The following is a 14,531-nucleotide window of genomic DNA, read 5'->3' on the forward strand; positions in this document are numbered from 1 at the left end:
CAACAACCGCATTACCACCGACAAGTAGAAACGGGGTGGTATCAATCGTATCTGCGGGTGACAAGAAGCCTCGGTTCGCATAAAACACGGGGGCCCCGAGCGGCGTACAATCGAATACAACGACGATGCGCATCGATTCGCGACCAGAACCGATTCTTCTTCCCTCCCCCGTCGCCCCATGCGCTGTCGTCCCTCTTTTTTCATAGCCGCAGAAAAAAAAAAAAAAAGAAAGAAAGTTTCAATGAACGTCGATCGATTTCCCGCCAGTGAATGCACGTCGCCGGCACAAAAGGGGAAACGTTAACGCGGCTTCGTAAGGGTGCCAATAAAAAGAAGCGAGGGAAGGACGCGAGAAGCGAAAAGAGAAACAAAAAGGTAAAAAGAATGAAACCGATTGGCGCTGTCTTGCCGATCGCGAACCCTCTCGTCGGAGGTTCCACCTCGCCGGCGTGGACGAGTGGCTGTGGCAGAAATGCGCTCTTTTTTTAGCCACCCCGAGACCGAGACGCAGGGAGCCGGGCTCCCGTTTAATTGCATTAGCGGACAGGTCGGAAAGCCGCTTCTTTCCACGGGATTTTATAAACCTGACAGATTTGTAACGGCGCCGCTAATTGCGTTGTCCTGTTTTCTCAGAGTTGATTGATTTAGTTACTTAACCCAGATAGCGCGGGTTCTGTGCCCCGGGAACACGGCGAGGAACATTCTGATTTCGACGCGTCCAACGCTCGGACGAGCCTGCCCTCGACGAATGAACGTTTTCTTTAAAACCCACCCATTGGGGTGAACCATTGGGTTCGTAGGGCCGCGTTTCCATTCCCATTTACGTGGAAGGTAAAATAACGAGGGCAGTTATATTTCGCGGTATAGCGCACGTAGCCAGGCTAAATTGGTTGGCTTCGATCGAGCAGATGCTAGCTGGATAAACGTAATTACTTTACAAGGTGAAATTTCAGAAATAATCAATGCCCGACGGGGTGAAAAGAATCGAGGGGGTGGTGTGGTAGGTTGTGGGTGAAATATCTTCGGTGTTGTGTATTCCGGCGTTCATTGTACCAATTAAAACATGCTGCAAGGTTTCGATAGATAGACAGACAGGTCGATGTATGGGGCTTCCATAATCCATTTGCAAAAGCTTTAGGCTCATATGTCTTTCGCGCTGCGAAATAATTATTTTAATTTGGGCCGCGATACTGCGGACGTAGCCGTTATCCAATTTCTCGTCGTTGCCATCGGAGTCTATCGGAAAATTTATATCCTCCCGTTCCCTTTTCGTTTCGCTGTGAAACGTACGAACTTCCTGAGCGATGCTCGCGTTCTGTCGCGGTTGCGTACTCGACGTCGAAGGAGTTCCTTCCGGCCTGTCGTGTCCGTAAACGGGAAAAAGATGAGGAGGAGAGGGTGGATCAAAAATGGATCGGTTCGTTTAAAAATACAACGCCGGTGTAAACTGAGAGAGCAGCACCTACGGACTCGTGCCGTGAACTCGCGTACCTATGGCCGCCTATCGATCCTTACACGTTCATTTATTAATGCCGATCCGGGGCACCGTTAACCTTTTCACGTCGCCGCACCGACGCCAACGGAACGTTTCGACGTCGTTCTTGCTCGAGTCGTTACCATTAACGGGACTAATTCGAGTCTGATCGTTTAATAATCTCCAATCGACGCGATCATCGAGTCGAACAGTAGGAATCAGGACACGAAAGCTGATCTCCAATTTCAGCTATATATTCGTTAGTTTAAACGCGTTAACGAGAACAGGTTATAAGTAATTTAGAAGCTTGATACCAATGACGTCCGAAGGGAAGAACGCAGTACTCCGCAGGGAGGAAAATAGGAAACGGCAACGGAATTGTTTTCGATGAACCTAGATAGGAGTGGATGGACGCGGAGCACGCGAAGGTCCACGGGATAATGTCGTTAAAGGTTCCACTTAACGAGGCAGCCGTTTAATTGAAAATTATTGATAATTACCGCTGCTGCACGGAGAAAACTACGTCGAGGGATGTCGCGTCCGTAATTAAAGGAGGCCCGGCTACAAACGCGTTGCGTGATTGAATGCGCCTAGTATTGATATATTTCGATTGGCGAACGCCCACGATACCCGCGAATACCAGTATCGGTTATTTAATGATCTTGATAATTGTTCGAAGGGTTACCTCCATTACGGACTCCTTGATTTAACGACGAGAGAGAACTGGACGAAACGTTTATTTTCTCCGCGAAGACGGACCAATATAGAAAACTTTCCACGGCACGTAAGTTCGTTAACGGAAATGGACGTGAATGAAACTTCTTCTTCTGACGAGTGGTACCATTAACGACTTTCTCAGGGTGATCGTGAAGTGGACGATCTTCGAGCTAATTTATAGAGATATTTTATGTGCGCATAGTTCAAGTATTATTCCGGATATTAAATCGAGAACTGGATAGCAATTTGAATATGTAAAACTCCGAGGCATCTCGATTTCTCAGTTGTACGAAAATTTCGTTCGTCACGGAACGAATAAAAATTCGGGTTAGAGGGGGTTAAGAAGAATATAAAACGAGGCTAAACGCCACTTCGAGCTTTTCATTCTTCCACGATCGTGAACTCCTTTCAACAGTATTCCGACGAAACAACTTCCGAAACGGCGATTTAAACTTTTAATTACTCGTCCGTTTTCCTTATTAAAACGTCCGAGGATCGGAGCCAAATTGGCGAGAGGCGAGCCGACGATCCCTCGACGGGAAAACTAATCGCAATTTCGAGCGGATTCGTTCATGGATCGCGGGGCAAACCGCGTTCCTCGCGATCCTCGTTGCGTCGTCGACGATTCCCGGGGCCAGGGTATTTTTTTCTTCTAGTCCGCGTCTGTCCCTCCGCGTGGCAATTCTCGAGCGATCGAACCGCCTTCGCCTCGGCAAGGAGCGGAGAGGAATCCGTTTTTCCGGCCGGCTGCGTGCCGATGAGACGTCGAGATGAGATCGTCGAGAGCGATCCTATCTCTCCCGTCCAACCCTCCTTTTCCACCCCTGGTTACACTTCGAGGACAATTACCCTGATTCTTGTACTCCAATATGGCCGAAGATCCCATCTCAATGCCATCAAGGAACCATCAATTTTCAATTCGCCTGTTTTCCGAACGCGAACGGTTAACCAATCACCGAAAATCTCGTTGTTAATGAAATACAGACGGTGGGAGCTGTACGTGATTACGCGGAGGGTTTGTCCACGAATGCCGATAAACACGATGATCGGATGGAGCGAGTCGAAATGCACGCTCGAGGGACGCTCGAACTGAGCAGCCTAATAAATCAATGGGAAAATACGCCAGCAAATGTGATATCGCGATAACGGAGTTTTCGTTATTATCATCATCATCCCAGCGTGGCGATCGTCATTGTCGTGATCGTTGCCAGTGGAGTGAACTCGAGGATTTACGAGCCACTCGTATCCGACTGCTCGGAGCGTGACGCCTGACACGGTAGACCCTCGACGTGGTTTAACGCGAAAACGACGCCACCCACTTTTCCTCATCTCATATTGTTCCTCGTTTTCGGCAAACTTTTAATCCTCTATGGTTCAGCAACAAATGTTTCGACAAGGAATTCGTCAACGTAGGATTCATAGATCCAGCGATTCGCAAAGTGGTACAAATATGTTATTTTTTACTAGTAGAAGGGATATATATTTTGCTTAGCCTCCACTGGAGGATCGAGGCGATTTATCAATCGGGGAAATGTATCAGAAGAAACGAGGCGTCACGCAGTTGCGTCAAAATCTAGTTCGTCGTGGATTCGAACGGATTGGCAATCTTGTGCGACCTCTTCACCCACGGCGATTCCATCAATCGCGGAGAATTCGAATAAATGGACGTGGCGTCGTGCGAACGGGAATAAAACGAATCGAGACACGGGAACGTGCGGGCAGAATTACGTACGCTAGTTTAAAGTTCGGATAAATCCCCGCGGATGAAGATGAATACGAATGGATTAAAGGAGCGTCGCGTGTAAAAAATTGGGAGGAAGATTCGAATGTCACGCGGAAAACCGTGTCAGAAGGAATAATTAAACCTGCGGGGAACACGACCTCGACGGTGAATGAAAAGATTTCAGGCTTGGACCGCGGGATGAGTTCCCTCTAACTTATATCGACAAGAGAGAGTCTAGGAATGAATCTTCCTCGTGGCTAGAACACTTCAAACTGTTCTCAATTACTTTAATCGAATAAACCAATCTATGAAACGATGATGTAACTTATCCAGTCGGTCACTCCTCGTTGGAGTACCAGATCTCGGCACGAAACAATGTTCTTGGTAGCATAAAACTGCACGCTTGGATCCTCTCCGCATAAACATGACATTATATGCAAATATGTAAAACAAATTGTTTCCGTTTTGGCTAGTTTCCATAAATCGCAAGAGTAATGGCTGTTGGAGCTACTATACGCTTTAGTTCCTTTTCCAAGAAAGCGACTCGAGTAGTCTTCTGTCTCTCTCTCTCTCTCCCTCTCTGCATAAGGAATAACTTTATTAAAAATTGCACGTTTCTTCGTCGCGAACGAATGAAAGGGTGAGCAGGGTTAGTTACTAGAACACGTGTACGTTGTGTCCGAATGGTAACTCACTGGATCATTATTTATGCAAGTGGAAGGCTCGGCAAACACTGCCACGGATGCCGATCAAAGGGACAGTGAGACGGCGGTTCTTGAAAGTTGAAAAGACAAGCGTTTTGAGGGAAGTTGCGAAGCGCAGGATCGAGTTTCGTCCTTGTGTAACTTTTACATAATTCTTAGGTGGGAGTAAGAAGAAGAAGGCGAGGGGGCTGAACAGAATTTCCCTTCAAACAGAACTGTCTCTCGACGGTAAGAGATAACCAACGTACGAGGCTTATTCGGGGTCTCGAAACTTTTCGAATGCGCTTCGCGCCGAGCAGGCGATATATTTTGCAAAGTAGTGAGACCGTTCCGCGAACCGTACCAGAGAAATAAAACGGGAATGCCGCAAGTTTCTTGTAACTACAGTTTCGAACGACGTACGTGAGCAAGGAAAACATTCAGCGAAACAAAAGCACCGTCTTAATGGGCGGTACTTGAAAATCTTGCGCAACTATTTTATGTTAAAACATCCCCAGTGACAGGATAAAACGATGGGAACGATGTTCAATCTTTCCTAAATCATCTTACGAGACAGATCGGGTTAGAGTTCGATATCCCCCGATGAAAAAGTGCAGGAAGAAAACAGATTCCCTAAATCCTTCAAACTGTCCGTGGAGTGAACGAGATTCCTTCAGGGGAGGGTCGTAAAGTCGAAACATTTTGTGTGACACGGACGATCATACCGATGTACCCTCGGCCAACAAAAGGCAACAAGAGGAAACACCCATCCACCCTAAGTAGTTTATATTCCTCGACAGAGGCAGCCGGGCTTAGAAAAAGGAAAATAAAAATAAAAATGAGGCTTATCTACCCCTGGGGATCTCCTCGGGCGGGCAACGGAGGCACCCGAACGTTGCGCAACGCATCGCGTCTCACCCCAGCCACGAACGAGGAGAGGAAACGAGTGGCGCCTTCGAAGCTCCGGCGAAATCGCCTGCAAGGCAGAACGATCGGTTCCACGCCGCTTGCCAAGCAGAAGAGGAGACGAGGAAATAAAAGGAACGGAGCGGAACGGGCCGACAGGGGGTGGCGAATCGTAACCACGGATAGTGACGTAACAGTGGGACGACCCGATGACTTGGCCGGCTTGCAGGTCTGCATGCGACTTATCAACACGATTGCGCGTTGTAAACGACGCTTCACGACCGAGTAGTAGGAGTCAACGTACTGCTATCCGCCGACAGGCCACACCGGGAATATCGATGAAGGTGGAACGGTGGCGCAGTGCCGGTGTTCTCCTACTACCGCGTCCTTCCCGTGCCAGCTGCATGCAGACGGCGAAATACTGCGTGTCAAAGTCGAATCATAGGAACAGCTTGCATTCTTCCGTCCTCGACATATTTCGCCCTCTTCGTTTTGCAATTTCGTTTGTATAGGAACAACTTATCGCGACGTAGCTTGCTGCGAGGAGGGTTCGGTCCGGAGTTAGAATTTCCACGCTGGAAACCGACCAATTTTGCCGCGGCGTGTTTGGAAATGGATATCGGAAGGATTTGGGAAATTCGATGGGAATCTACGTATTAGCAATCTCGTTTGAATTGTTCGGAGAAATCGAGTAATCCGTACGAGCGACTTAGATGGATGGAATAGGTGGTGCGAGGTTGCCTCGAATAAATGTCGCGGCCCATCGTGGATATTTCTGGGAGGAATGTTAATAAGTATCGGGACAGGGTTTTTCGGAGTTAATTTTACCTACGAATGTAACGAATCGCTCACACGCGAGGCCTAGTTTTGCATACGATTCACAAAGTAACCCGATTCCCTATCGCCTGCTTTGAATTGATGTATTCACCCGATCAAACCGGAATTCCTTCAAGGTTTACGAGTCGGAGGAAACCCCTGACGTGATCCACGCTAAAAACGCCACGGTCCCAAAACTACCCCTGGCAAAAGAGCAGTTACAAGTCATCCGCAAAACGATGGTTTCTACGTCGACGGTTGTTCCCGTACCACAAACGAAAAGGGGAGAGAATTCTTCCGTGGTGCGGTCTTTTTCCGTGTTCCCCTAATTCGAGCGAAGCCCGCCACCCCTTTCCAGTTGTGACTGGCGTAAGGGTCGTTCGGCGAACCCTTCGTCCGGTTCACCCGGCGTTGCGCATTGCAGCCATGGTCGTGCGATCAAGTAGTAAAAGTCAACGTACGTCCGACAGAAGAATGGTGCACGTGATAGTGCATATCGACGAACGAAGAGTGGCGCAGTGCCGGTGTTCTCCTACCACTTTTCGTGACGCTCGGCCACGCGAATTGTGCTAGGGCGATTGTGCTTGGAAGGTGACGGGGCGAAACAGACCGGTCGAAGTCGATACCGCATACACACACACAGTTACACACCACGATATGAAAACAGCTCTTATCATTCTCGATCGACCTTAAAACGTCCGGCCGATTCGCTATAGATACGATTTGACAAATTGACGATAAATTTTCGCGCGGCTGAAAGGGCGCGGGTGCATCGAGCAATTTCAATAGGCAGCCAAAGCGTTACACTTTACGGAGTATCGATCAGTATAGCGGAAGACGGGGTTCCCACCCCTTTCTTTAATAACGTTCAATTAGATTCGCGACGCTAATTGCGATGGAAATTTAACGAGGAGCTGCATTCATAACAAATTTTCATATTCATGCGCGATAAATTCTCGCGCGACTGAAAGGGAACAAACGCATCGCGGAACGGATAAGGTACCAGTTGCAGCGGGACATTTTCGAATAATTTCCTCGCAAGGTTAAAAAGATAACGCCTTTTGTCGCAGCGTTCGGTACTAGTTGCGGACACAATTAAACTCGAAACGCGACAATAACGACGATACGGTAACGCGTTCGCGACACAAATGTGAAGTTTCGACAGTAATTTCAATTTAACTGCGGTAAGAACAGCGTGACAAGTTTTTACTCGTCGTCCGGCGTTAGTCATCCTGGCTCGTTCCACTTTCTCAATTCAACTTTCCTGGAAAGAATATGGCAGCGTTTTATTAGTCGACAAGGTGACCGGCGAGCGTGTTCGTCGAAAAATCGATATGCCGCATCTTTTTGCCATCGCGTCTGCCAGTGCTCGAACCACCAGCGGAGTTCCTTTCCGAACCGAGTCGGAAGAAACAGGAAACGACGTTACCGCGAGACTATTCCAGGCCGTCGTGGCCGTTCCCTGCATGCCGTCATCTGACGTTAAACTAATTTTCGACGGGTAATCGACTAGCAAAGCATAGAAGCACAGTCGAATGCGCTAGTTTCGAGTAGATGTTTATAGGTACGGTAAAAGGAAGTTCTCTGCACTGAAAGGAATTGGACGTCGAGAAACAACCGAATGAGTAACAAGAAAATGTTCCTACGTGCTTTTCCACGGCCAGTTTAAGACTAACGCAACAGCTGTGGTTGCAATAAATTGCAAGGGTTCCTGAGCGTTGTGGAGAGTTACCAATTAAGTATTTTTTTTAACTCATGCATGATTTGTCATATAAAGAGTCGACAAGTTAGTTGGTATAAGAACTAGAGGATGCAAGGGATCTACAATTCCCTTATTGCGCGCCTACGCTTTTCGAAACTATGTCAACTCGTAATCTTCTTCGTTGCGATTAATTTCCGGATAAAGGCCGTCTGCGAGGAACATTCGCGGCCGTCTGCTCGTTCACGCGACCGATTACGATCTAATGAGATATGTAATTACAGGAATATGCTGCACGACCACGCGGCATTAATCTCGTCGTCCTCTTTCTTCTTTTTTTACTCGGTCGTTCCTTCTTTAAAAGTGATCCACCCGTCAAAGCATCGCTCGTTAAGAAACAAATACGAGGGGATTAGCGTGCTGATGCGCCAGAATGCAATTTGCATTCCCTTCCAAGCCCAGCTAATCAGGTTTACTGTCTCAGCCGGGCTTGTCTCTCTTTGGGATTTCCGCGATTCATAAAACCACCCAGAAACGTTTCGTACGGTCACGACACCGTTTATCATCGTTCGCCGATCGTCCTACCTATCGTCAGCCTTGTCGTCTCGTAACGTTTCAACGACCACGCCACGAATTCTCACCGGTAAACGGAGCGAATCTTTCGCGTCGAACAGTTGGCCCATTTGCTATAAATAATATAATGCATCGAGGACTGTGTGTGCCACTGCACGCGCATGTCGCCGCGCTGGAAACGCGGAGGAGTCCAACGCGAACACCAGCTCATCGGCGAGAACACGGCAATTCACCGGCTCGGAGATTTATGAGCCGTGGCTCGAAGTAAACCGCACTGCGAACAGCCGATCCCCTTTCTGCCTCGTATCCGAATTAATCCAGGAAGCGTGAAGGCCGAGGATCGCGTCCCACCGGCGTGTCATTTTTATTGCCCGTCGAGACTAATAAAGGGAATCCGAAAGGAGGAGGGACGTGGTGTAACGAGCCACGAAACCGCGTCCGTTCTTCAAAATCGTCAATATTAAACGAACCGTATAATAAATGCTTACGCGCGTCGTTTTCTAAGGCGTACCGGAACGTCGACTCCGATTAAACGGCGTGCTCGTCCAACGAAATCAATTCGAACGCGTCCCTGGTGACCTATTGTCGTTATTAATAATCGAACAATAATCTCGCGACGAGCTACGAGCCGCTGGAATTATCCGTACGGTAAGCGAAGTAGATTCGCGAAATAATTTCCGTAGAGACGCATCGCCGTCGATCAATGTCCAGGTTCGCATTGTCCGCCTCTGAAATGTGCACGTGGATGATTGGCTCCTCTAATCGATAAATCCATAATACGTATTACTTCATCGAACGTCCATTCGCGATTTCTAAGCGGGCCCGGTGCCGATCACGGGGAATAAGTTCTCGGCTGAGAAGTTCGATATCGACGGCGTAGAGGCATCGACTCTTCACCCCCGTAAGGATTTCCCGAGGTTCCACGTCGGGGAAGAAACGAGTCTGGCAGAAAAGTTTCACGCTCGGATAAGACGACCTTTTCACCGATTGGAAAACCGAACACCTTCGATCCCCAGACGCTGTCGCGCGTGTTTGCGTGGCTGCGTGCACTTCGCGAACTTCCACGAGGGAATTGTTCGAAAGTCCTCGTACAACTGTCGCTGTCGTTGAACCGATTTTTAACAACGTGACAAAGTGCCAAAGGCATGATCTCGCGTACGCAAAATTCCATTGCGGGCTCTCGTTCGTTTAAAAGAAATTGCTTCAGCGAAAATGTTGGTACAGCCGAGCACTTGTCGGACACCCTCTAGATTTAACGAGGTTGGCGACAATCAACCAATAAAGCCGGGGCTATCGTGAACGATAACGCGTATCGGGCCGTGGAGACACGTGTTGTCTGGGGCGTATGTGGACGGAAGGAGTTCGATTTTTCGGGGCGAACGATCGATGAAGCTATAAAGCTGTTCCCACGAACAGGTATCGAACGTACGGCTGCACGTAGGAAGCTTGATAAACCGGCTCGACGAAACGACTGTTATCTACCAAATTTTTGATACCTTTCGACGATGGAGGAGCGTGTAAAGATAACCTTGAATAGCTGTGGAGCTACCGTTCGAGTAGTACGTACGAATCGATGAATTAAAAGGTCTAGTACCGTCCTCATCGATATTTCAGAAACGGCGGTACGTAAATAACCTTTGCAAACGGATTCGTGCATTTTTAACGTTTAAAGTTAATCGCGTCAGCAGAGGGAAGTAGACGATCGTGGTCTAGGCTGTCTCGATCACGAAGACAATAGATTATCAGGCTCGAGTACTAGTCAAACTTTTTCCCTTCTCATCCAATAAAACCGCAGTCGCCACTCGACTAAATCTCTGTCGTACATAGAGATTCCGATACGACGATAATGTCTGAAGCCCAGATAAAGTATATAGCGAGACGATACGACGAGGCGAAGGATCTGAATAGCAAACTCGGTGAGAATCGACGGGGAAGAAGCTCAGGAAGCATTTACTTTCCGGCCCTCCTGACAAAGCCACCGTGTCTCGCTCGAAATTCTCGATCGTGTACCTCTCCGCCCTCGATACACCCTCGTCCTCGCCCGTCGAACATCTTCTTCGTTAATACCATCGCCAACGGTGCAGCTTATATGCGGTTTACAACGACTCGCTTCTATTAGGCTAGGAAACGTAGTTATTCGAAGAGATTAACGATCCTGAGGATCAGGATATACTAGTGTCGAAAGTACCATCGTGGTGGCATTATCGGAATCGCTCTCGAGGGATTGAGAAAGAGTAGCCAAAACCCTTGCCACGCTATACTGCTGTCACTATTCACGGATGCTCTCGCAAACACCCCCAAGGGGATCAACTTTAAAGTATATACCCAACTTTTCCTATCGACCTTCTCACCCTGGAAATAACTATTACAACACCGGACAGGCGATTCAGAAGCGGTGGAACGATCTCACGGTAATTTCCTGAATCAACCCCCTGCAACGCCGTGCGATTTAGCAGTTAAGGTATCGACGAATCTATACCTTCCAAGTAATTACTCGTCTTTCCATCGAATGCGATCGAATGTCAGCCATGCAACACGTTCCGGAATTTCGAGAACCGGCAGATTAACGATACGCAAAACGTTTAACATGGTCATCGAGGTCGAGAATTGGCGATTTTTCTATCGTCGACCGTTCTCTCTCACCTTGTCAATCGGCATTGAAGGGCACGCACGGCAGAGGTTCCAGAATGAACCAATCATGAGGCCGCGGTGTGTGGGGCAGTGGAACAGTAGTGACACACAGCCGCTGCGGTAGCGACGGGGCCGTTTAGACGACGGGCACGGTCGTCAGGCCAGGTTGATTTCCTCCCGAGGACGTGGCTCCTCGGCGTCGACGATGCGGCTACACTTGCTTCACTTCCTCCTCCTTCTTCTTCTTCTCTCCTCCACCACCACCACTCTACCACCTCCTTCTACCACCTTCTCGACCACCACCTCCTCTTCTTCTGTCTCTTCTGGGTTTGCACAGCTTCTACACCTTCCTTTCCTTCTTCAAGGCAGTATTCGCGAGCGGTGGTGCGGGCGTCCGGCTTGTGCTGGCCTTCTGCATGTACGTACGTACGTATATATATACATATATACACGTATAGATATATGTACAGGCGTACGTGTGTGTATGTGTGTACATGCACGAGGATGGAGGACTGGCAGACGAGTGAGAGCACGCGCGCGCGCGCCGCGCTAGCGCGAGTGGTTCCAGTGCGTGCGTGCGCGCGATAGACGCAGAGCGCCCGGTATTTTTGCGAACCACCAACGTGGCGGTGCAGTTACCAGAGAGAATGGATCGAACAGAATTCGAAGAGAGAGAATTAAGTAAATAACAGATGCATGAGTGCCGCGGCCAGGCAGGTTAGAAAAATGGGAAGGTCGAACGGGATGAAGGAATGTGCACCAGCAGCTCCGAGGGTGCAGCCTTAGCGGGACTTTAACCCTTTGCACCAGTGCGTCTGCTCGCAGTCGCAACCGGACTGAATTCTACCAGTTTGCATTATTTACTCAATCGATAGTGTTTCAGGTGCGAAGGGTAGGTTTTGCGGGGTGATTTTTGCCGCGTTTCTAGGCGGCCACCGCGGAGGGTTCGTTTATGATAATTAGACGGGGAATAGCGGAATAGTTTTTTCAAATGTCATTTGAAACGAGTAGTTGGAAGTAATCGAATTAAAAAGGGAGGAGCCGCTGGATAGTGGCCACTTTGATAGGATGAGGCAACGAGCGATGGGAAGAGCATAACACCCTCCCCGCCGACGATGTTTCGTCAGACGTATTGTTGGCCACGAACGATGCCGGTGAACAAGAAATTAAGGACGAGGGGCGTTACAAAATGGATTAAACGAAACACAAAAGAAGCAGGAAGAGATGAAGAGGAGAACCGGGAAGCAAGGAAGAAGGGGTGGGCCGTGTTCGAGGCCTACCACTCCATCGTCTCCGTCGTTAGGATTTTCCGCTTCCTTCCCGTCGACCAATAATTCCTGCTTTCCTCTTCTTCCGATACTTTCACCACTCTCGCGCCTCTCTCTTTCCCTCGCGCTCTCTCTCCCTCTCTCTCTCTCTCTTTCTCTCTCTCTCTCTCTCTTTCCCTCTTTACGAGTCTACGGATAACAGTCCTCTTGGAAAGCGAGATCGAACTCAATTATGCAGTCTGAACTTTGATCGTGGATCCTCCGCGCAACGTAGGAAGCTGGCCCGGCGTGGTCGGCGTACACCGGCTGAAATTCACCGCATCCGGAAGCAATCTTTTCCGCGTACGTGCGTGCGTGTGTGTGTATGTGTGTGTGTTAACGCGCGTGCAATCGCGTAACGTGGCGAATGGTAGCGAACGAAGGCAGCGGCCTTGGTGTCTCCGATAGGGTCCTGTCGATTCGACGCGACACACACGCGACGACACACGGGTGGAAAGACACACGGGGAAGCCGCGAGAATAATAGAAGGTTCGTTCGCCACGTACCGGTGTCTTTCGGCTCCGTACACTCTCCCTCTCTCTGCGTGTTCTCTCCGGTGTATTCCTCCGGTCGAGCTCGTCGGCGATTCGTGCTTAGCGATCGGCTGGAAAGCCAGACAACCACGGGGGAAGGAATAAAAGTCAGACAGAGAGAAACAGAGTGAGAGATACACGAAGAGTGGAAGAGAGAGAGAGAGAGAGAGAGAGTGAGAGAGTGTGTGTGTGTGTGAGAGTGAGAGAGAGAGAGAGAGAGAGAGAGAGAGAGAGAGAAAGAGAGATAGACAGAGAAAGAGAAAGAGAAAAAGAGAGAAAGATTGATAGATATATATGTATATGTGTGGGTATATATATATGTATATATATATCTATTAACGTATGTACTATAAGCGACGATGCGAAGTTATAACACTGGAACGCGTTATACGAACGGAATGACGAGACGGAGGGCAGAGCGAGAACGGAATCGTGAGAGGCACTGGTCCCACCGTCGCACCGATCGCACCGACGACGTTGCGTAGAGCGCCGCGTCGCCGGCAAGACGGCCCGTCGGTAGAAGGGGTTGCCAGAGCGCAGGCGCTCAACCGGATCGGGTCGATAGTCCGCAATGTTACTCCCTGTTTTCCTCTCTCTTTCTTCACTACACCCACCTCTCTTTCACCGTCTTCCTCCTTTTCTCCCTTTCTCTCTCTCATCCTCCGCCTCGCATCGTCTTTCCCATTGGATTTCCTTTTTCCATCTGCCCTTCGATCCTCTTCGTTGCTCCTTCGATCGGGCTTTCATTCTTCCTTTCTATCCCTCCTCGATTCTTACGGTTCTTCTCGCATACACCTTCTCGTCTTCACTTACGCTTCTTCTTCTTCGTCTTCTTCCTTCTTTCGGTTCCTTACGTCGCCTTCCTCTTGCGCTGCTCGGCCACCTGCGTTCCTCACCTCATGCATCGATAAAAGGTACACTCCCTTTCGGCCAACCCGTCTCCTTCATTCCTTTCGCGATCGCAGTGTTCTCTGAATTTTCCTCCCCTTTCCTTCTCGCTCTCCTTCGCGCGATCCTTTCTTCATCCGTCCCCGTCGATTCCTAACTCTCGCACCGCCGGCTATATCATTCCCCTGCCCTCTCGTTTTCTTTCTCCCTCGGTCCTTTGTATTCGGCCATCCCTCTGTACTCCCTGTCAGTTCTCTCGTTCTTTTTCCCCGTTTCCCTATCATCGTCTCGCTCTTGATATACTTAGGGATTTCTCTCTGTCTCCGTTCGGTTCCCGTTCCCCTTTGGCGAAACCCCCTCTGGTCGTCTCATTCGCCACCTACCCCCACACACCCATCTGTCGTCCCTGCCTTCCAACGTTTCCCACAGGTATGTACGTACGTTTTCGAAATACGTTTTCATCCGTGACGAAAGCCATGCCCTCCAGGATTTTACCATCCTACCGCCGCGATGATCCTTCACTCATTCAAGCCCTGCCCGCACCCACATTCTAGATTGTATCCCACTCTTTTCTACCGAGA

General features: G+C 49.2%; 1 protein-coding gene across 17 annotated transcripts in view; it reads right to left on the reverse strand.

Annotated features, from left to right (window-relative positions):
- The window catches only part of LOC143423987 (uncharacterized), a 43,081-nt gene that overhangs the window by 21,351 nt on the left and 7,199 nt on the right, over positions 1–14,531 (reverse strand). For 3 of the 17 annotated variants that reach the window (XM_076895738.1, XM_076895740.1, XM_076895733.1), the window contains exons 1-3: positions 13,411–13,522; positions 12,503–12,796; positions 11,235–11,634 (exon numbers count right to left, since the gene is read on the reverse strand). The exons of 10 other annotated variants lie outside the window; for them this stretch is intronic. In XM_076895738.1, coding sequence (XP_076751853.1) covers positions 11,235–11,291 — 57 coding nt within the window. In that variant the 5' untranslated portion in view covers positions 11,292–11,634; positions 12,503–12,796; positions 13,411–13,522. Of the gene's footprint in view, positions 1–11,234; positions 11,635–12,502; positions 12,797–13,035; positions 13,370–13,410; positions 13,541–14,531 lie in introns of those variants that run through there. 4 more of the 17 variants (XM_076895734.1, XM_076895735.1, XM_076895736.1 and 1 more) reach the window with 4 other exon arrangements.

The sequence above is a fragment of the Xylocopa sonorina genome, chromosome 5, assembly GCF_050948175.1.
Source record: "Xylocopa sonorina isolate GNS202 chromosome 5, iyXylSono1_principal, whole genome shotgun sequence".
Taxonomy (NCBI): domain Eukaryota; kingdom Metazoa; phylum Arthropoda; class Insecta; order Hymenoptera; family Apidae; genus Xylocopa; species Xylocopa sonorina.